At 47.4% G+C, this 23,336-nt stretch overlaps 1 protein-coding gene across 4 annotated transcripts in view; it reads right to left on the bottom strand.

The window, feature by feature from the left end:
• The window catches only part of LOC139260068 (partitioning defective 3 homolog B-like), a 1,396,127-nt gene that overhangs the window by 786,513 nt on the left and 586,278 nt on the right, over positions 1-23,336 (bottom strand). For all 4 annotated transcript variants that reach the window (XM_070876196.1, XM_070876197.1, XM_070876199.1 and 1 more), the window contains 2 exons: positions 17,282-17,407; positions 15,321-15,688 (listed from right to left, as the gene is read on the bottom strand). In XM_070876196.1, coding sequence (XP_070732297.1) covers positions 15,321-15,688; positions 17,282-17,407 — 494 coding nt within the window. The remainder of the gene's footprint in view (positions 1-15,320; positions 15,689-17,281; positions 17,408-23,336) is intronic.

Genomic DNA, 23,336 nt, shown 5'->3' with positions numbered 1-23,336 from the left:
GAGAACCACAGTCCCTGTCACAGGTGGGACACACAGTCATTGAGGGAAAGGCTGGGTGGGACTGGTTTGCCGCACGCTCTTTCGGCTGCCTATGCTTGGATTCTGCATGCTCTCGGCGATGAGGCTCGAGGTGCTCAGCGCCCTCCCGGATGCACTTCCTCCACTTAAGGCAGTCTTTGGCCAGGGGCTCCCAGGTGTCAGTGGGAATGTTGCACTTTATCAGCGAGGCTTTGAGGGTGTTCTTGAAACACGTCCTCTGCCCACCTTTGGCTCATTTGTCGTGTAGGAGTTCCGAGTAGAGCGCTTGCTTTGGGAGTCTCGTGTCAGGCAAGTGAACAATGTGGCCTGCCCAGTGGAGCTGATCGAGTGTGGCCAGTGCTTCAATGCTGGGGATGTTGGCCTGGTCGAGAATGCTAAAGTTGTTGCGTCTGTCCTCCCAGGGAATTTGTAGGATCTTGTGGCGACATCATTGGTGGTATTTCTCCAGCGACTTGAGGTGTCTACTGTTCATGGTCCATGGTCTCTGAGTCATACAGGAGGGTAGGTATTACTACAGCCCTGCAGACCATGAGCTTAGTGACAGATTTGAGGGCTTGTGGTCTTTGAACACTCTTTTCCTCAAGTGGCCGAAGGCTGCACTGGTGCACTGGAGGCGGTGTTGAATCTCGTCGTCAATGTCTGCCCTTGTTGGTAAGAGGCTCCCGAGGTATGGGAAATGGCTCACTTTGTCCAGGGCCGCGCCGTGGATCTTGATGACTGGGGGGACAGTGCTCTGCGGCGAGGACAGGTTGGTGGAAGACCTTTGTTTTAAAGATGCTGAGTGTAAGGTTCATGCTTTCTTATGCATCGGTGAATATGTTGACTGTGACTTGAAGTTCAGCCTCTGTATGTGTGCAGACGCAAGCATCGTCCGCATACTGTAGCTCGACGACAGAGGCTGGGGTGGACTTGGATCTTGCCAGGAGACGACGAAGGTTGAACAGGTTCCCAATGGTTCTGTAGTTTAGTTCCACTCCAGCGTGGGGCTTGCTGAGTGTGAGGTGGAGCATGGCAGCGAGGAAGATTGAGAAGAGGGTTGGCGTGATGACGCAGCCCTATTTGACCCAGGTCGGGACGTGGATTGGGTCTGTAATGGATTAGTTGGTAAGGATCATGGCTTGCATGTCGTCGTGGAGCAGGCGGAGAATGGTGATGAACTTTTGGAGGCATCCGAAACGGAGGACGATGCCCATAGACCCTCGCAGTTGACAGTGTCAAAGACCTTTGTAAGGTCCAAAAAGGCCATGTGCAAGGGTTGATGCTGTTCCCTGCATTTTTCTTGCAGCTGTCTCGCTGTAAAATTCATGTCCGTTGTACCCCGTAGGGGACGAAATCTGCTCTGTGACTCCGGGAGGAGCTCCTCAGCCACAGGGAGAAGACGGTTGAGGAGGACTCTAGCGACGACTTTTCCAGTGGCTGATAACAGGGAGATTCCTCTGTGGTTGCCGCAGTTGGACTTGTTCCCTTTTTTAAAGATGGTCACGATCACTGCATCTCAGATCTCCTGGCATGCTCTTCTCCCTCCAGATGAGAGAGATGAGGTCATGCATTCACACCAACAGTGTCGCTCTGCCATACTTCAGTGCCTCAGCGGGGATTCCATCTGCTCCTGTAGCCTTGTTGTTCTTAAGCTATCTTATGGCTTTTTCTAAGGCTGGGGTTTTACTGAGGTGGTGGCAGGTAGTATGTTGCGGGATGGAGTCGAGGACACTCGAGTCAAAGGCAGAGTCTTGGTTGTGGAGATCTTTGAAGTGCTCCTTCCAGCAGGCCCTGACTGCCTCGGTATCCTTGATGAGTGTTTCCCCATGCTTGGCCAACAGTGGGGTGGGATCTTGAGTGTTTGGGCAGTAGGTGGCCCTTGACTGTGGTGAAGAATCCTCGCACATCATAGCTGTCGGCCAGCTACTGTATCTCCTGTGCTTTCTCCATCCACCATCTGTCCTTTAGATCCCGGGTTTTTTGTTAGATCTCGACCTCAAGCCGTCTGTAATGCTGCTTTGCTGCTCCTCAGTTGGTTTGTTGTTTAAGGCTCAGAAATGCCCTGTGCTTGCGATCTATTAGCTCTTGGATCTCCTGGTCATTCTCATCAAACAAGTCCTGGTTTTTCCTGGTTGAGTGACCGAGTGGCTCTTCGCAGGCACTGGTTATGGACTAGAGGGCAGACCAAGCGCTGTGGGCATTCTGCGTCTCAGGGTCATCAAAGCATGCCAGGTTAGCAGTGAGGCTCTGACTGTATAGTGTTCTCTTAGTTGGGTCTTTGAGTGCCACGGCATTGACTTTTTTGTGGCACTGCTTCTGCTGCCGTCTCCGCTTTGGGGCTATGTTAATGTCAATGATGGATCGGATTTGGCGGTGGTCCGTCCAGCAATCATCAGCTCCTGTCATGGCGCGGGTGATGTGCACATCCTTGCGATCTCTGGCTCGGACGATGACATAGTCTAGCAGGTGCCAGTGTTTGGAGCGAGGGTGTTGCCACGGTGCCTTGTATTTGTCCCTCTGGAGGAACGGGGTGTTGGTAATGACAAGTTCATGCTCTAGACATTTTGTCAGGCAAAGGGTACCGCTGAGTTGGTTTTCCCTACCCCCTCTCTGCCAATCACGCCTCCCCAGAGGGCTGTGACCTTGCCGACCCTGGCGTTGAAGTCACCAAGGAGGATCAGTTTGTCGTCCGTGGAGATGCGGGACAGGGATTGTTTGAGGCTGGAGTAAAAACCCTCTTTGGTCTATCTGTCGCATTGAGTGTTGGGGTGTATGCACTGATGACTGTGGGGCATTGATTCCGGGATAGGATGAGTCGGAGACTCATGAGACATTCGTTAATCCTGCAGGGTGAGTCTTTGAGGTGGTCGATCAACTTGTTTTTGATGGCGAAACCGACTCCGTGGAGGCGGCATTCTTCCTCTGGTTTCCCTTTCTAGAAGGTGTAACCTCCACCTTGTTCCTTAAGCTGGCCTTCCCCTGCCTGCTGGGTCTCGCTTAGGATACTCTCTGACCTACATCCTGGTTAAGCAACGCCTTTACAGTTCTACAATTCTTATTCTTTTTTTCAAATCTCTCCATGGTTTGCCATCACCCTCCTCCAGCCCTACAACCCTCCGAGATCTCTGTGCTCCTCCAATTCTGGCCTCTTGCGCATCCCCGATTTTAATCACTCCACCATTGGCGGCCGTGCCTTCAGCTGCCAAAGCTCTAAGCTCTGGAATTTCCTCCCTAAACCGCTCTGCCTCTCCACCTCTCTTTCCTCCTTTAAAATGTTCCTTAAAACTTACCTCTTTGACCAAGTTTTTGGTTATCTGTATAATATCTCCTTACGTGGCTCGGTGTCAAAAAGTGTTTGATTACACTCCTGTGAAGCGCCTTAGAATGATTTACTATATTAAAGGTACTATATAAATGCCAGCTGATGTTGTTGTTGTTGTTACTGTTAACAGAGGGTATATTGAGAGGCATGGCAAAGAAAAACTAGTGTGCATTGTTTCTGCATCATGGAGCTGTAAATAAAGCTACAGTGGCTGCAGTGTGTACTATCTACAGGATGCTTCAGAGTTCCATGAGATTATGTAGAATTATATAGAAATTTACAGCACAGAAACAGGCCATTTGGTCCAACAATTCTATGCCAGTGTTTATGCTCCATTCTAGCCTCAACTCAACTTATCAGCATAACCTTCTATTCCTTTCTCCTTCATGTACTTATCTAACTTCCCTTTAAATGCATCTATGTTATTCGCGTGAACTATTCCTTGTGGTAGCGAGTTCCACTAGGACTAGGATTCATATCAGATTCTGCACAGCCCAAATTATAATCTGAGCTGAAGTGTGAAACGGGGATGGGTTTTAAATAAATAATTTTTTGGAGCAGGGCAGGCCAATGAAGGCTGTTCATTTAAAACTACCATACTGGGGAAAAACTACTTCCATTGGTTGTTGAACCATTACGTAGAGGCCATAAATTTATCACCTTTACAGCAACAATATACAGCCCAACCACCACCTTAAACATCCACTCCATCCACCATCAGTGCACCTGGACTTTAGTGTGTACTACCTACAGGATGCAATACAGCAACTTCCCAAGGCTATTTGAACAGCATCTCCCAAATCCATGACCTCCACCACCTAGAAAGACAAGGGCAGAAGGCGCATGGGAAGATCTATCACCTCCAAGTTCCCCTCCAAGTTACATGCCATCTCGACTTGGGAAATATATCGCTGTTCCTTCAGTGTTGCTGTGTCAAAATCCTTGAAATCCTTAGCTAACAATGCTGTACCTTCACCACACGGACTGTAGAGGTTCATGAAGAAACCCCAGCTTCTCGAAGGCAACTAGGGATGAGCAGGAATGCCAGCTTTGCCAGTGACACCCCGACAATGATTTTATTTTAAAAAGTTACATCAGAATTGATTATTCTAAAACCTCTAACACACAAATTATGTTCCATTTGGGTGGCTAGGTGGTATAGCACATTGAGTGCACTGCACTGTGGTAAGGTGCTTGTTCCTCAGTCATTCTACATGTGCTTAGGTCCCAGTTACAGCTGAGACATCAGTGGGAACAGAACAGACAGATGTTCAGCATTTGAGTGGGAAGAAAAAACATGGGTAGAACCAACATTTTCTGTGCTCACCATTCACACAGCAGTACTATAACTGGTACTAAGCTATTTAGCAACTGAATGGATTCAAAAGCAAAGAGGATGCTGATTAGATTTGAGTTGATGTAAATGCTCATTGACCAGTAAATCAGAACCTCTACCAATCCTATAGTAGATTACTATCCTCTTACTTCCCTTGAAAATTCATAATTCTAATTTGAAATAGTCCCGATTGGGAGTCCCCCATTCCTTTAAAAAAATAGGATCCTAATTGTTGGATACAATCTGCATAGAAGAGGTTTACATGGCAGAACCACATATACCCTTGGAAAAAAAGCAGCATCCCGATACTATGAGCGATAATCTCCTTAGAAAGGAATCTCAATACTCCTCATTAGAAATGGCAAGACACCATACCTCTGTATAGTTTGGTGAATTAAAAGTTGAATAATGCATCCATTTTATGTTCAAGTATTGGGAAATGGCTTGGTGCCTTGAAACGTTAGGTTTACAAATGTATTATGACACAGAATCGAGATAATGAGCAATCTTTGCCATACCCGTGTATCAGCACACAAATAAAATGCTGATCCCATGCTCTGGAGTGAAGTGACAGCTGAAAAACAGTTAATGAGAATGTTCATTTCCAAAGGGGACATTTTCTCAGGCCCCAATTGATTTCCAATGTACAGTACACTCAAGTTAATGGGCACCTAGATAATGGGAAATGTTCATTTAAAAAAAACATTTGTTTCTGTAGCAGTTCTCAGTTCATTCCCAATATATTATCCGGCATTTGCATTATAATAACTGAAAAAATAAGTGACTTCATTGCCTACTGCATTGAAGTTTTGTTCTAAAGGGGACGTTTATTCATCTTAATTGCCACACAAAATAAATCCTGAATTCTAAATGTCAAAAGTGGATTATCAGTACGTCTGCCTTTGACTCTGAAGTTTTCCTCACTAACATAAAACTCATCTGCATAACATATTAAAAATCCTGAGCATTCCGGTTTGTTATGCTCAATAGTGTCACTTTTATAACTTTCCATAGTAGCCAGAGGTAATGCCCAAAGTAAGTAAAGATCAGATTTATACAGCGCTTTTCATGACTTCAGGATGTCCCAAAGTGCTTTACAGTTTTGAAGTACTTTAGAAGTGTAGTGACCGTTGTAATGTAAGAAACGCGACAACAAATGTGCGCACAGCAAGGTTCCACAAACAGCAATAGGTTAATGACCAAATAATCTGTTTGTTTAGGGCTGTTGGTTTAGGTATAAACATCAACCAGGACAGTGGGGATATCTCCCCTGCTCTTACTAGAAATAGTGCTGTGGGATCTTTTACCTCTACCCGAGAGGGCAGAGGTCTTATCCAATAGACGGCATCTCCAACAATGCAGCATCCCCTCAGTATTGTACTAAAGTTTCAGCCGAGATTTTGTGCTCAAGTCCCTGGAGTGGAATTTGCACCCACAACCTTCTTAATAAGATCATCATCATAGGCAGTCCCTTGGAATCGAGGAAGACTTGCTTCCACCCCTGAAGTGAGTTCTTTGATGGCTGAACAGTCCAATACGAGAGCCACAGACTCTGTCACAGGTGGGACAGATAGTTGTTGAGCGAAAGGGTGGGTGGGACTGGTTCGCCGCACACGCTTTCTGCTGTCTGCGCTTGATTTCTGCATGCTCTTGGTGTCGAGACTCGAGGTGCTCAGCGCCCTCTTGGATGCACTTCCTCCACTTTAGGGCAGTCTTGGGTCAGGGACTCCCAGGTGCCAGTGGGGATGGTGCACTTTATCAGGGAGGCTTTGAGTGTGTCCTTGTAGCGTTTTCACTGCCCACCTTTGGCTCGTTTGCCATGAAGGAGCTCCGAGTAGAGCACTTGCTTTGGGAGTCTCGTGTCTGGCATGCGGACTATGTAGCCTGCCCAGTGGAGCTGATCGAGTGTGGTCAGTGCTTCAATGCTGGGGATGTTAGCCTGAGTGAGGACGCTGATGTTGGTGTGCCTGTCCTCCCAGGGGATTTTCAGGATCTTGCGGAGACATCTTTGGTGATATTTCTCCAGCAACTTGAGGTGTCTACTATACATGGTCCATGTCTCTGAGCCATACAGGAGGGCAGGTATTACTACAGCTCTGTAGACCGTGAGCTTGGTGGGAGTTTGGAGGGCCTAGTCTTCAAACACTCTTTTCCTCAGGCGACCGAAGGCTGCATTGGTGCACTGGAGGCAGTGTTGGATCTCGTCGTCGATGCCTGCTCTTATTGATAGGAGGCTCCCGAGATATGGGAAGTGGTCCACGGTGTCCAGAGCCGCGCCGTGGATCTTGATGACTGGGGGGGCAGTGCTGTGCGGTGAGGGCAGGCTGATGGAGGACCTTTGACCTACGAATGTTTAGCGTAAGGCCCATGCTTTTGTACGCCTCAGTAAATATGTTGACTATGTCCTGGAGTGCGGCCTCTGTATGAGCACAGACGCAGGCGTCGTCCACGTGACTGTAGCTCGACGACAGAGGTTGGGGTGATCTTGGATCTGGCCTGGAGACGGCGCAGGTTGAACAGGTTCCCACTGGTTCTGTAGTTTAGTTCCACTCCAGCGGGGAGCTTGTTGACTGTAAGGTGGAGCATGACGGCGAGAAAGATTGAGAAGAGGGTTGCGGCGATGACACAGCCCTGTTTGACCCTGGCCCGGACTTGAATTGGGTCTGTGATGGATCCGTTGGTAAGGATCACGGCCTGCATGTCGTCGTGGAGCAGGCGGAGGATGGTGACGAACTTTTGGGGGCAGTAGTGTAGCAGTAACATCTATTTAATAAGTAACACTAAACACATCTTTAGTGTTCGCACCAGTGATAGTTAGCCCAGCTGCCCATGTTCTTTTTATTTGTCTCCTATGTAGATAATTATTCCTTCTTTTTAAAAATATAAACTTTCTGTGGCTTTTTATTTTCAGTTTTAAATTATTCTGTCGCCCTTGCATCTTCAGTCACCCTTCCCATGCGCCACCTATATCACTCTCCTGGAACTGTGGCCCCTTCGCCCCATTGCTGCTGCCCTCTATCTCTACTCACCCTTCCACCCCAACACCCCTCTCAGCCTCACCACTCTTTATTGTCCCTTCCAACTCACTCTGTGGCTGCATGTCTGCGCTTCTTCTATCTACTCTACCCAGCCCCACTCAGTGGAAGCCATATAGTCCCCCAGCCTACCTGGTCTCCTCTACCTGGCTCACCTCCCTTTATCTCCCACTTCTTTTCTTTGGTCGCCTGGCCTTCCCATGTTCCCCACATCCTCCTGTTCCCAGCCCCAGCTGCTATCTCCAGCCTCTGGTGTCTAGCCTTATTCCAACCACCCGCTTAGATTAAAAAAAACACACAGCTGCATGTTTCCCAGCGGTCCACTATGAAACACACTTTTCTGTGTATGTGTGTGTGTGTGTGTGAGAACGATTTTCTTTGATACAACAGTTTCACATTGAAGAAAAGAAATGAAGAGGGAAAAGGAAGAGACTGGATCCAAAACAGAGAGGTAGGTGAGAGCAAAAAATGGGTAAGAAACAGGAAACGAGCAGACAGGGAGACAAACATAGAAACATAGAAAATAGGTGCAGGAGTAGGCCATTCGGCCCTTGGAGCCTGCAACACCATTCAATAAGATTATGGCTGATCATTCCTTCAGTACCCCTTTCCTGCTTTCTCTCCATACCCCTTGATCCCTTTAGCCGTAAGGGCCATATCTAACTCCCTCTTGAATATATCCAATGAACTAGCGGCAGGGAATTCCACAGGATAACAACTCTCTGAGCCAAGAAGTTTCTCTTCATCGCAATCCTAAATGGCCTGCCCCTTATCCTAAGGCTGTGTCCCCTGGTTCTGGACTTCCCCAACATCAGGAACATTCTTCCTGCATCTAACCTGTCCAGTCCCGTCAGAATCTTATATGTTTCTATGAGATTCCCTCTCATCCTTCTAAACTCCAGTGTATAAAGACTTAGTTGATCCAGTCTCTCCTTATATGTCAGTCCAGCCATCCCTGGAATCAGTCTGGCGAACCTTCGCTGCACTCCCTCAATAGCAAGAACATCCTTCCTCAGATTAGGAGACCAAAACGGAACACAATATTCCACGTCGGGCCTCACCAAGCCCCTGTATAACTGCAGTAAGACCTCCGAGCTCCTATACTCAAATCCCCTAGCTATGAAGGCCAACATACCATTTGCCTTCTTCACCGCCTGCTGTACCTGCATGCCAACTTTCAAGTACTGATGTACCATGACACCCAGGTCTCGCTGCACCTCCCTTTTTCCTAATCTGCCGCCATTCAGATAATATTCTGCCTTCGTGTTTTTGCCCCCAAAGTGGATAACCTCACATTTATCCACATTATACTGCATCTGCCATATATTTGCCCATTCGCCTAACCTGTCCAAGTCACCCTGCAGCCTCTTAGCGTCCCCCTCACAGCTCACACCGCCACCCAGTTTAGTGTCATCTGCAAACTTGGAGATATTACACTCAATTCCATCATCTAAATCGTTAATGTATATTGTAAAGAGCTGGGGTCCCAGCACTGAGCCCTGCGGCACTCCACTAGTCACTGCCTGCCATTCTGAAAAGGACCCGTTTATCCCGACTCTCTGCTTCCTGTCTGCCAACCAGTTCTCTATCCACGTCAGTACATTACCCCCAATACCATGTGCTTTAATTTTGCACACCAATCTCTTGTGTGCGACCTTGTCAAAAGCCTTTTGAAAGTCTAAATACACCACATCCACTAGTTCTCCCTTGTCCACTCTACTAGTTACATCCTCAAAAAATTCCAGAAGATTTGTCAAGCATGATTTCCCTTTCATAAATCCATGCTGACTTGGACCAATCTTTTAACTGCTTTCCAAATGCTCTGCTATTTCATCCTTAATGATTGATTCCAACATTTTCCCCACTACTGATGTCAGGCTAACCGGTCTATAATTTCCCGTTTTCTCTCTCCCTCCTTTTTTAAAAAGTGGTGTTACATTAGCTACCCTCCAGTCCATAGGAACTCATCCAGAATCGATAGACTGCTGGAAAATTATCACCAATGAATCCACTATTTCTAGGGCCACTTCCTTAAGTACTCTGGGATGTAGACTTCCAGTTCCCGGGAATTTATCGGACTTCAATCCCATCAATTTCCCGAACACAATTTCCCACCTAATAAGGATCTCCTTCAGTTCCTCCTTCTCACTAGACCCTCGGTCCCCTAGTACATCCGGAAGATTATTTGCATCTTCCTTTGTGGAGACAGAACCAAAGTACTTGTTCAATTGGTCTGCCATTTCTTTGTTCCCCATTATAAATTCACCTGAAACCGACTGCAAGGGACCTACTGTTGTCTTCACTAATCTTTTTCTCTTCACATATGTATAGAAGCTTTTGCAGTCAGTTTTTATGTTTCCGGCAAGCTTCCTCTCGTACTCTATTTTCCCCTTCTTAATTAAACCCATTGTCCTCCTCTGCTTAATTCTAAATTTCTTCCAATCCTCCGGTTTGCTGCTTTTTCTGGCTAATTTGTATGCCTCTTCCTTGGATTTAACACTATCTTTAAATTCCCTTGTTAGCCACGGTTGAACCACCTTCCCCGTTTTATTTTTACTCCAGACAGGGATGTACAATTGTAGAAGTTTGTCCATACGATCTTTAAAGGTTTGCCATTGCCTATTCACCGTCAACCCTTTAAGTATAATTTGCCAGTCTAAACTAGCCAATTCGCGCCTCATACCGCCAAAGTTACCTTTCCTTAAGTTTAGGACCCTAGTTTCTGAATTAACTGTATCACTCTCCAGCTTAATAAAAAATTCTACCATATTATGGTCACTCTTCCCAAAAGGCCTCGCACAACAAGATTGTTAATTAGTCCTTTCTCATTACACGTCACCCAGTCTAGGATGGCCAGCTCTCTGTTTGGTTCCTCGACATATTGGTCTAGAAAACCATCCCTAATACACGCCAGGAAATCCTCCTCTGCCGCATTGCTACCAGTTAGGTTAGCCCAATCAATATGTAGATTAAAGTCGCCCATGATTACTGCTGTACCTTTATTGCACACATCCTTTATTTCTTGTTTGATGCTGTCCCCAACCTCACTACTACTATTTGGTGGCCTGTACACAACTCCCACTAGCGTTTTCTGCCCTTTGGTATTCCGTAGCTCCACCCATACCGATTCCACATCATCCAAGCTAACGTCCTTTCTTACAATTGCATTAATTTCCTCTTTAACCAGCAACGCCACCCCGCCTCCTTTTCCTTTCTGTCTATCCTTCTTAAATGTTGAATACCCCTGGATGTTGAGTTCCCAACCTTGATCACCCTGGAGCCACGTCTCCGTGATGCCAATCACATCGTATCCATTAACTGCTATCTGCGCAGTTAATTCGTCCACCTTATTCCGAATACTCCTCGCATTGAGGCACAGAGCCTTCAGGCTTGTCTTTTTAACACACTTTGACCCTTTAGAATTTTGCTTTAAAGTGGCCCTTTTTGTTTTTTGCTTTGGGTTTCTCTGCCCTCCACTTTTACTTTTCTCCTTTCTATCTTTTGCTTCTGTCTCCATTTTGTTTCCCTCTGCCTTCCTGCATAGGTTCCCATTCCCCTGCCATATTAGTTTAACTCCTCCCAAACAGCACGAGCAAACACTCCCCCTCGGACATTGGTTCCGGTCCTGCCCAGGTGCAGACCGTCCGATTTGTACTGGTCCCACCTCCCCCAGAACCGGTTCCAATGCCCCAGGAATTTGAATCCCTCCTTGCTGCACCACTATTCAAGCCACGTATTCATCTGAGCTATCCTGCGATTCCTACTCTGACTAGCAAGTGTCACTGGTAGCAATCCTGAGATTACTACTTTTGAGGTCTTAGTTTTTAATTTAACTCCTCGCTCCCTAAATTCATTTCGTAGGACCTCATCCCGTTTTTTACCTATATCGTTGGTACCTATGTCCTGCACCCGCTCAGAGACATCCTTGACCCTTGCACCAGGGAGGCAACATACCATCCTGGAGTCTCGGTTGCGGCCGCAGAAACGTCTATCGATTCCCCTTACAATTGACTTCCCTATCACTATCGCTCTCCCACTCTTTTTCCTGCCCTCCTGTGCAGCAGAGCCACCCATGGTGCCATGAACTTGGCTGCTGCTGTTTTCCCCTGATGAGTCATCCCCCTCAACAGTACCCAAAGCGGTGTGTCTGTTTTGCAGGGGGATGACCGCAGGGGACCTCTGCACTACCTTCCTTCCATTGCTCTTCCTGTTGGTCTTCCATTCCCTGTCTGGCTGTGGATCCTTTTCCTGCGGTAAGACCAACTCGCTAAATGTGCTATTCACATAATTCTCAGCATCGTGGATGCTCCAGAGTGAATCCACCCGCAGCTCCAGTGCCGCAATGCAGTCTGTTAGGATCTGCAAGCGGATACACTTCCCGCACACATAGTCATCAGGGACACCGGAAGCGTCCCCGACTTCCCACATAATACAGGAGGAGCATAACACATGTCCGATCTGTCCAGCCATTGACTTAACCCTTAAACTTAATTTAGCAATAACAGTGCTAAAGGTTATTTACTGATAAAGAAAAAAAAAACTACTTACCAATCACCAGCAAATCACTTATCCCCTTGGCTGTGACCTCACCTTTCGATTTCTTTCTACTTCTTTTATGCCTCCCTGCTGCAGCTGCACTGGCTGGCCTTTTTAGGCCTGGCGACGCTCTGCCGCCAGAACTCCTGCCTCTCCGACTTCCCGAGCTCCTGGTCTCACTGGCCTTTATAGGCCTGGAAACGCTCTGCCACCAGAACTCCCGCCTCTCCGACTCCCCGAGCTCCTGGTCTCACTGGCCTTTATAGGCCTGGCGACGCTCTGCCGCTGGAACTTCCGCCTCTCCGACTCCTCGGGCTCCTGGTCTCACTGGCCTTTATAGGCCTGGCGACGCTCTGCCGCTGGAACTCCCGCCTCTCCGACTCCCCGAGCTCCTGGTCTCACTGGCCTTTATAGGCCTGGCGACGCTCTGCCGCCGGAACTTCCGCCTCTCCGACTCCTCGGGCTCCTGGTCTCACTGGCCTTTATAGGCCTGGCGACGCTCTGCCGCTGGAACTCCCGCCTCTCCGACTCCCCGAGCTCCTGGTCTCACTTGCCTTTATAGGCCTGGAGACGCTCTGCCACCAGAACTCCCGCCTCTCCGACTCCCCGAGCTCCTGGTCTCACTTGCCTTTATAGGCCTCGCGACGCTCTGCTGCCGGAACTCCCGCCTCTCCGACTCCTCGGGCTCCTGGTCTCACTGGCCTTTATAGGCCTGGCGACGCTCTGCCGCTGGAACTCCCGCCTCTCCGACTCCCCGAGCTCCTGGTCTCACTGGCCTTTATAGGCCTGGCGACGCTCTGCCGCTGGAACTTCCGCCTCTCCGACTCCTCGGGCTCCTGGTCTCACTGGCCTTTATAGGCCTGGCGACGCTCTGCCGCTGGAACTCCCGCCTCTCCGACTCCCCGAGCTCCTGGTCTCACTGGCCTTTATAGGCCTGGCGACGCTCTGCCGCCGGAACTTCCGCCTCTCCGACTCCTCGGGCTCCTGGTCTCACTGGCCTTTATAGGCCTGGCGACGCTCTGCCGCTGGAACTCCCGCCTCTCCGACTCCCCGAGCTCCTGGTCTCACTTGCCTTTATAGGCCTGGAGACGCTCTGCCACCAGAACTCCCGCCTCTCCGACTCCCCGAGCTCCTGGTCTCACTTGCCTTTATAGGCCTCTCGACGCTCTGCTGCCGGAACTCCCGCCTCTCCGACTCCTCGAGCTCCTGGTCTCACTGGCCTATATAGGCCTCTCGACGCTCTGCCGCCGGAACTCCCGCAGTGAAAGGGGAGCACAAAGGAGATAGGGAGATAGGGGCAATAGCTTGTGTGGCAAGAAACCAGTGATATCTTGGACAAACAGCTTGTGTGACAAAACAATGGACAAGGCTCAACAAGGTAAAGCGAAATATGATTAAGCTAAATGTGCTGACCATCTTGGACAATAGCCTGTGTGGCGAAACAATGGGCAAGGCTCAACAAGGTAAAGCGAAATATGATTAAGCTAAATGTGCTGACCTCAACTGCCTACTGTCTAACTGTTATCTAAACTAAGGTGGACAACCGGTTGTAACAGGAATTAAGACTAACGATGTAATATCTAGACGAAATGCAGGGACATTGTACAATGTGTCATTTGTATGTATAAAAATCATGTACATGCTGTATCAATTTTTGAATCTTGGCTCAAGAGAGTAAGTTGTCTCCCACGCATGCAAATAAAGACTGTACCCTCGTTTTCAGACTTGTGTTGAGTATTTTGAAATATTCCACAACAGCAGGAATCGGGAGAAAGGGAGGGGTGCGTCGAGAGAAGACAGCAGTTACGTGGGTGACAGAATGGAGAGTAGTTGGAGATCACAAGATGAAGGAAAGAAAGGGCAGGCAGAGAGTGAGGAAGATTAAACCTTAGCTGAGAGAGGGTGTCAGAGTGACATAGACAACACAAAAGGTCAAGGTGGTAGTCGTGATGGGATGAGGGCATAGGAACAATCACTTTTCCAACTCACCTTAGCAATGCTATGGTGATCCACTAGTAATGCATCAGAAGTCTGTTAACTACCTCTGTGTAACGTCTTGCATAGGGAGTGCACATCCTCTGTTATGTTTATTTTCTGTAACATTTTCCTTGTCACTTAGTTAAGAATACCCCTATTACTATAGAACAGTGTACTCTCCTCATAATGAGCAAAGGCATGGGCGATCTGCTTTATTCTTTAAGGTTGCAAGTCCCTGCCTGAATGGAGATGATTGAGTAATTCTGCCGTCAATCACCCATGGAGCCCAAACTGCTCTAAATGACTGGCATTGATGTCACACACATCATTTGTATTATGTAATTTTCCTCCACTCACTGCATTTTGCTGTAAAAATAATCCTGCTGTAGACTCAATTCACATCACTAAAAGAAGAGGTTTATAATGTGCATTTGCAGTTTGGCACTGACCAAAAATATTAAGCATAAAACACAGGAAATATTGGAGTCACGGTTAATAAGACAACTACCTCCCCTTACAGCATTTCATGTTGTGGGTCTAGGACTACTCTGAACACTGTGCAGCAACATTAAAACAAACAAAACACAATTCTTCCTCCCAGTGTTTGTCATAGTTCAGTGGTGGCACTCTTGCCTCTGAGTCAGAAGGTCATAGGTTCAAGTACCCACTCCAAAGACTTGAGCACAAAATCTAGGCTGACATTCCAATGCATGACTGAGGGAGTGCTGCACTATAGGAGGTGGGTCTTTTGGATGCGATGTTAAGCTGAGGCCCCATCTGTCCTTTCAGGTGAATGTAAATGATCCCATGGCACGATTTCAAAGAGCAGGAGAGCTCACCCTGTAGTGCAGTCCTGAGGAAGTGCTGCACTGTTGGAGGTGGTGTCTTTCAGATGAGCCATTAAACTTGTCTGCCTTTTCAGATGGACGCAAAAGATCAGGACCAATATTTATCCATCAACCCACGTCACTAAAACAGATTATAAGGGTATCATCACATTTCTGTTTGTGGGACCTTGCCGTGTTTCCTACATTACAATAGTGACAACACTTCAAAAAGTAACTAATTTTCTTCAGGGTTGCAACACTAAAACTACCTTTTTTCAAATCGATTTTGATCTTTTTTCCTTGTTTCTTGGTCCCAAGTCCCCCAAGGGATGTTGGTGAGGATGCTTTCTTTGGTAGTACTGAGTGACTGTTGTTCCTCAACTGTTTGGGGCTGCTGATCTGTGCTGGAATCAATGGTGAGCTATTCTTTGAGTTACCAGGATAAACCAAATCAGTGGGTTTGCTGGTTGGCTTCAGACGTAATGGAGGTGGAAACTTGGTTTTTGAATCATCTTCGTGATTGTGGCTCGTGAGGTGTCCAATTGCAGACCTTTCATACCGCTCCCTGTTATAACCTGTAACGATTTGGAGTTGGACGGCACGAAATTGCATTGCATTTCGAAAAACCTCCTGCGCTCTGCAAGTCAAAAAAGGAGTTTACAGTCAAACAAAGCAATAAGACCAGAGTTTCCAACATTTTTGCAGTGTTCCATTTTGTCCCTCCACTTGGATCTCTTTCCCATCCCTCACACCCTCCAAACAGAAAAGGCACTCTGGTAACCTGGTCCCAGGCCTTATCACCTCTATGAGCTTGTTGCTAGGAGGTGCAGAAGAGCAGCATTCACTACAGTGGTTTGCCTTATTTGGCTTTCCTACCCCTTCTTCTCACTGGACACTCGGTCCCCTAGTATTTCTGGAACGTCATTTGTGTCTTCCTTCGTGAAGACAGAACCAAAGTATTTGTTCAATTGGTCTGCCATTTCTTTGATCCCCATTATAAATTCACCTGATTCTGAATGTAAGGGAATAGCAGAACTGAAACTTGAAATTCAATGGCTAGAGACTGCTGATTACAAGGCAATGATGCACCACTACAGACCCCAAGTGAGTAATTTTAGAACATTAATGTGGTACGTATTCTAATTTGAAATTTTTGTTCAGCACTATTCTTGAGTGACTAACTTATGTTTAATTTTACAGAATGAGATTCACCAGAATGATACTGGTGTTAAAAGGGTTACATTATGAGGACAGGTCGCACAGACGAGGCACACATTCCCTTGAGTAAGAGGTGATCTAATTTAGATGTTTAAGATGATTAAAGGAATTTATAGGATAGATACAGAGAAACTATTTCCTCTGGTGGGAGAGTCCAGAACAAGGGAGGCACAACCTTAAAATTAGAGCAACGTCATTCAGGGGTGATGTCTGGAAGCACTTCTTCACACAAAGAGTAGTGGAAATCTGGAACACTCGCCCCAAAAAAGTTGAGGCTGGGTGGGGGGTTAATTAAAAATTTCAAAACAAAGATTGATGGATTTTTGTTAGGTAAGGGATACAGAACCAAGGCAGGGAGATGGAGAAGATACAGATCAACCATGATCTAATTGAATGGCAGAACAGGCTCGACAATCTGAATGGCCTACTCCTCTTCCTATGCTCACATAAGGACACAGCATTGTAATATTCAAAAGTATCTGGAATCCTACCCAAAGATTGAGGTTCTGCATCCTAAGTCCATGGGATGGGACAGCTGCTATAGGAAACCATTGTGATGAAATAAAAATGACAAAAGACAATGTGGATGCATTTAAGGGGTGGCTTGAGAAAGAAGGGAAGAAAGATATTCAGCAGGGTAGGAAGGGGCAATTAGAGTGAGAGGAAGTTCACTGGTATAGACCAGTTGGGCCGAATGGCCTGTTTCTATGCTGCGTATTCTATTTCCGTGATCCTTCCTGTATCAATTGAGGACAACTGTCAAAAATGATCAATCAGGCAAGGTGACGTCCATCACAGTAACAATTTTTTGGGGTATACTTTCTAATTCCTCACTCTTCACACACAATGCAGAAGATTTAAAAAAATTCAGCCTAACTCACATTAGGCCGTTTTTAACATCAGCTCAAAAGCCTCCTCCCAACAGTTTGTTTCGCTCAAAAAAGTGGAGCTTTGAGAGAAGTCATGAGGAAAATGCAATGGCGAGGGCTGAGCAAAGAACGGCCCAACTTACTGAACGAATGTTCTGTCCGTTAAATCACTGTCATTAATTTTGATGATGCACTCGTTCTCTTGGAGCAATCTCTCTCGTTTCGACCGGCTGTTCTCTTCAATACCACGAATGCACAGACCAAGGAATCTGGAGACCAAAAAAAAAGTATGTACCAGATTTGAAAAATTAAAATCATCCACCTGCCTGAAAGAAAGGACCAAGTCAAAGTGAAAAAATGCTTCGCGGGGTAAGCTGTACTAGCTGATGATAAAGGAAACTGCCCTGGTAGTCTTGAATTTGGCACCCATTCAGCTATCCATTGTAATATGCATAACCACAATATTTTTCAAAGGCACTCTCAGTATTCCAACACATTGCTTTGGAAGATGATACTGCACCATGTCAAGAATTTTGCTTTTATCTTTGCATCTGACTAAATGTGTTTGTCACAGTTAAGATCGATATACCATCAACTCCACATTCCTGACCCAACCACTGCAGCAAAGCCCTTTCTATCACTTCTATTATTAATAGATTCAATCACTTCCCATTGTATAAAATGTCAATTGATTCAACTAATTCCCATTCACTCCCACTATATAACGATTCCAACTTTCACTGCAGAGAATTTTTTGCACCCAAGCATAAAGCATCCTTTAATTATCCGCACAGCAGAATAAATATAGTCACTTCTGCACCAAATCTAATCTAGAGTCAGCGGGTCATTTTATAGGTGTAATCAGTTGTGTGTAAAATATGTTTTGGCTAAGTGTTTTTGGTTGCTTTTTGTTTAGATTGAATTGCTGAAACAAAAATGATTAAATGGGCTGAGGTACTAAGATTACAAATTGGTTGCACTGCATCAGTACTTTATAGAAACCCTGACACAAGCATAAAATGGAAGACTTGTCATGCATTTTTTAAGATTCAAATGTACATTCAAGATTCCTGATGTCAAACATAGTACAAATCATTTATTATTGCAGTAATAGCTCATTTTAACATGAAAACTTATTAAGAACTACTGATGTTCACTGCCCCCCATCCACCCCCATCCCCCACATCTCCAACCCATCAATGTATCAATGCTGTCCTCCACTCTAAAGGAAGTGACTTATAGCAAGGTACATTTCAATGGGCATCAAATTCCCTCCAGCAGCTCAATCAATCTGTCATTCTTCATACTGTAAACGCCAACTTTCTTCCCCTCAACTCCAGAAAGCAATTATAGCAGAGTGTAGTTTCACAATATGTTTCAGCAGACTGACAACCAAGCACAATCCTCACCAAAGCACCAAATGGACATTTTCCAGCAGGCATCACTGGACAGTGATTATGAGCAGGTAACCTGGCAGTTTTCACCCCCGCCCTCACCTTTCCCTAACCAATCATATCATCCTCATCTACCATGTTAGATCAAATGAGATCAGCTAGTGCAGCAGAGACCAGAGACTGAACCTGGTACTTTCTGGCTCGGTATTGGACAAGGTATTCAGTGCATACATTGGGGCCAAGTTTCGGCCTGAGTTGCTCCTGTTTTTTTGGAGCAACTGGTTTAGAATGGAGTATCTTAGAAATTGCAATTCTCAGCTTTTAGTTTGCTCCAGTTCTAGTCAGTTAGAACAGTTTTAGTTTGGAACAGATTTTTTTTTTCAAAAGGGGGCGTGTCCGGCCACTTACACCCGTTTTGAAAGTTTAGGCAATGAAAACATACTCCAAACTAACTTAGAATGGAGTAAGTGTAGATTTTTGTACGCTCAGAAAAACCTTGCCTACACTTAGAAAATCAGGCGTAGGTTACAAATCAGGCGTAGGGGATGGGGGGGGGCAGTGTTTAAAGGGAAGTTTACAAACATTAAACACTTCAGTTTTACAAATAAAGAGCCATCATCAATAATAAATGATAAATACATCAATAAATCAACCAATAAATCAATCAAAAAAAATTAATTAAATATACATTTTTAAAAAATCAATAAATAAAACATTTTCTACTTACCGACTGCAGCACTGGGTGTCCTCCAACAGCGTGCTGGGAGGCCCCCCCAACCCCGTGTGTCTCTGTCAGTGTCTCTATCTCTCTGTCTGTCTGTGTGTGTCTCTCTCACTGTCTGTCAGTGTCTGCGTTTCTGACAGCGAGGGGAGGGAGAGGAGGGGGATGGAGAGGAGGGGAGGGGGAGGAGGGGGGTGCAGAGGAGGGGAGGAGGAGGAGGGGGGTGGAGAGGGGGAGGAGGGGTAGAGAGGAGGAGAGGGGGAGGAGGGGGATGGAGAAGAGGGGGGTGAGGGGGTGGAGAGGAGGGGGGGACTGAGGGGGAGGAGGAAGGGGGTTGGGGGAGGAGGAGGGGGAGAGAGAGAAGGGAGGGAGGGAGTGGGGGGAGAGAAGGGAAGGAGGGAGTGGGGTGAGAGAAGGGAGGGAGGGAGTGGGGGGAGAGAAGGGAGGGAGGGAGTGGGGGGAGAGAAGGGAGGGAGTGGGGGAGAGAAGGGAGGGAGGGAGTGGGGGTAGAGAAGGGAGGGAGGGAGTGGGGGGAGAGAAGGGAGGGAGGGAGTGGGGGAGGGAGAGAAGGGAGGGAGGGGGGAGAAGGGAGGGAAGGGGGGAGAGAAGGGAGGGAGGGGGGAGAGAAGGGAGGGAGGGAGGGGGGGAGAGAAGGGAGGGAGGGGGGGAGAGAAGGGAGGGAGGGGGGGAGAGAAGGGAGGGAGGGAGGGGGGGAGAGAAGGGAGGGAGGGAGGGGGGAGAGAAGGGAGGGAGGGAGGGGGGAGAGAAGGGAGGGAGGGGGGAGAGAAGGGAGGGAGGGGGAGAAGGGAGGGGGGGTGGGGGGGAAGAGAGAGAGAGAAGGGAGAGAGAGCGATAAAGAAAGAAAGGAGAGGGAGGCTGAACGGACAGGCCCAAGACTTCGTGCTTGGATTTACCGGATTGACAGGTAGGTGGTGTCGGGTCCGGGAGGGGGTGGGGGCGGAGGTCGGGGTGGGGGTCGGGAGAGGAGGTCGGGGGGGGGGGGGGTTGGGGGGGTCGGGAGTGGAGGTCGGGGGGGAGGTGCGTCAAGAGCGGAGGTTGGGGGGGTGCGTCTGGAGCGGAGGTCGGGGGGTTGCGTCTGGAGCGGAGGTCGGGGGGGGCTCGGGAGCGGAGGTCGGGGGGGTCAGGGGCGGAGGTCGGGGGGGGGTCGGGAGCGGAGGTTGGGGGGGGGGGGGGTCGGTCGGGTCGGGTCCGGTCGGGAGGAAGCAGGAGCTGGGCGTGGGAGGCAGCCTTATCCACACAGCCCCAGTGAGGCCAGTCGGCCAGGGCTAGGGGCTGCATGCTTTGGACCCCTCCCACACAGTTTTGGGCGCCTGGAGCTACTGCACATGCGCGCCCACTGTAGTGTGCATGTGCAGAGGTCCCGGCACTGTTTTCAGCGCAGGGACCTGGCTCCGCCCCCCACAGCTCGTGCTGCACCGCGCCCTGCTCCAGAGGACCTGGAGGGAGCCGGAGAATAGATAAGTTTTTTTTAGGCGCACTTTGTGGCGCGAAAAACGGGCGTCCAGGTCGGGGCTGCGCTGTTCTAGGCACGGCCCGAAACTTGGACCCTTAAACTGGGGAAATGGTACGATTTTGTTTTACTGCACAGACAGAATCAGCTTCTGAAAAGAATGCAAAAATTCCCCAGCTAATAGTTTTTTCATTTTGAGAAGTACAGCAGTTAGCTATCCTGGATTGTAAATTTCAAGGTTTACCATTGCTATTGATAGATATTTTGTTTTCTTTGGTGGAAGGAAAAAATCAAATGGCATGCAGAGTACAGTGCCAAACCAGACGATTACTTGTATTTCTTGGCCTAGCTCCGAAGTTCGACTCTATGCTGAATGCTAAAATAATGCAAGTGACTATAAAGGCAGCATTTCTTCTGGGCAGCTTAAAGAAAACATCAAGCCCCCAATCAAACAACATGCTTTTAAGATCTTAAAAAGTGAATTAAAGCATAATGTCACAAAGCTACAAATTCTGATTCTAAATGTTATAGCTCACAAACCATTGCAACCCACTCCAATGAAAAGAAGCATTCAACTGGCCAATATAATAATTCATATAAATGAATGGAAGGCATCTGGCTACAATTCAAATTATATCATTGTTGGAACAACAACAACTTGTATTTATATCGTGCCTTTAGCATAGTAAAATGTATCAAGGCATTTCACAGGAATGTTACAAGACAAAAACAAATTGACACCGAGCCACAGAAGAAATTACAGCAGATGACCAAAAGCTTGGTCTAGGAGGTAGATTTTACAGAGCGTCTTAAAGGAAGAGCGAGAGGTAGTGAGGTGAAGAGGTTTGAGGAGAGAATTCCAGACCTTAGGGCCCAGGCAGTTGAAGGCACGACCACCAATGGTCGAGCAGTTATAATCAGGAATGCTCAAAAGGGCAGTATTTGAGGAGCGCAGATACCTCAGGGGTGGTGGGGGGGGGGGGGGGTTGAGGCTGAAGGAGATTACAGAGATAAGAGGGGCAAGGCCTTGGAGGGATTTGTAAACAAGGATGAGAGTTTTGAAATCGAGGTGTTGCTTAACCAGGAACCAATGCAGGTCAATGAGCAAAGGGATGATGGGTGAACTGGGAGGCCAGCCAGAAGCACATTGGAGTAGTCAAGTCTAGAGGTAACAAAGGCGTGGATGAGGGTTTCAGCAGCAGATGAGCTGAGGCAAGGGCAGAGACGAGCGATGTTACAGAGGTGGAAATAGGCAGTTTTAGTTATGCCGCGGATATGTGGCCGGAAGCTCATTTCAGGGTCAAATATGACACCTAGGTTGCAAACAGTCTGGTTCAGCCTCAGACAGAGGCTAGGGAGAGGGATAGAGTCACTGGCTAGGGAACGCAGTTTTTGTTGGTAACCGAAGACAATGGCTTTGTTCTTCCCAATATTTAATTGGAGAAAATTTCTGCTCATCCAGTACTGGATGTTGGACAAGCAGTCTGACAATTGAGAGACCATGGAGGGGTCGAGAGAATTGGTGGTGAGGTAGAGCTGGGTGTCGACAGCATACATGTGGAAATTGATGCCGTGTTTTTGGATGATATCACCAAGTGGCAGCATATAAATGGGCGATAGGAGGGGGCCGTGGATAGATATTTGGGGGACACCAGAAATAACGATGAGGGAGTGGGAGGAGAAAGCATTGCAGGTGATATTCTAGCTACGATTAGACAGATAAGAATGGAACCAGGCCGATGGTGGAGAGGCATTGGAGGAGGATGGAGTGGTCAACCGTGTCAAAGGCTGCAGACAGGTCGAGAAGGACGAGGAGGGATCATTTTCCTTTGTCACAGTCATAAAGGATGAGCCATTTCGGTACAGTGGCAGGGGCAGAAACCAGATTCAAGGGATTTGAACATAGAGTTCCGGGAAAGATGGTCACGGATTTGGGAGGTGACAACATGTTCAAGGAACCTCTTAAATGTCCTGGATTGTCCAGGATATCTCAATTTTAGCACAAAACACCCAAGTTCATCTATCAGTATATGCTGCACTGGAAATGAGAAAATGAAAAACAATGGCCTGGAATTTGCAGTCAATGGTGAAGTGACACCGATCGCCCCTGACCTCGAAGAAAGCTGCCCACAAAGATCTCACGATCTCTGTGGCGAAAACTTTAGCTTTCTTGATGTTAAATTGATTGTAGCACTGTCAAAATGGGATCCCCAGTGCACAGCAGCAGTGATGTCATCAAGCTGTCTAAACAGCCAATCACATTGAAGAATTCTCAGACAGCAAACCAGGAAATAAAAAGCACAGATTATCCAATTCACTTTTTTAAAATGTTAGAGTGAGAAATAAAGAATGCTGACAGTTCACCATCATTACCACCATAAAATATGGCCAATGTTAAGGAGACAAAGCATTCTTAGCACATCTGAAAGGGCTCTATTAATAAAGCTCAGTCAGTTGCCCAATGTTGATCCGTCCTCCACTTTCTTTCTCGCTCACTAGAGATAGGCAAAAAGAGATAGAGATACCACGCAAAATGAGAATAAAAGGGGAGAACGAGGTGGGAGAGAGAGGGGTTGGAAAAGGGAGAGAGAAGTCGGGGGAAAAAGGAGAGA

The sequence above is a fragment of the Pristiophorus japonicus genome, chromosome 3, assembly GCF_044704955.1.
Source record: "Pristiophorus japonicus isolate sPriJap1 chromosome 3, sPriJap1.hap1, whole genome shotgun sequence".
NCBI classification, from domain to species: domain Eukaryota; kingdom Metazoa; phylum Chordata; class Chondrichthyes; family Pristiophoridae; genus Pristiophorus; species Pristiophorus japonicus.
The sequence above is the reverse complement of the archived record's forward strand: the minus strand, read 5'-3'. Positions and strand labels throughout refer to the sequence as shown.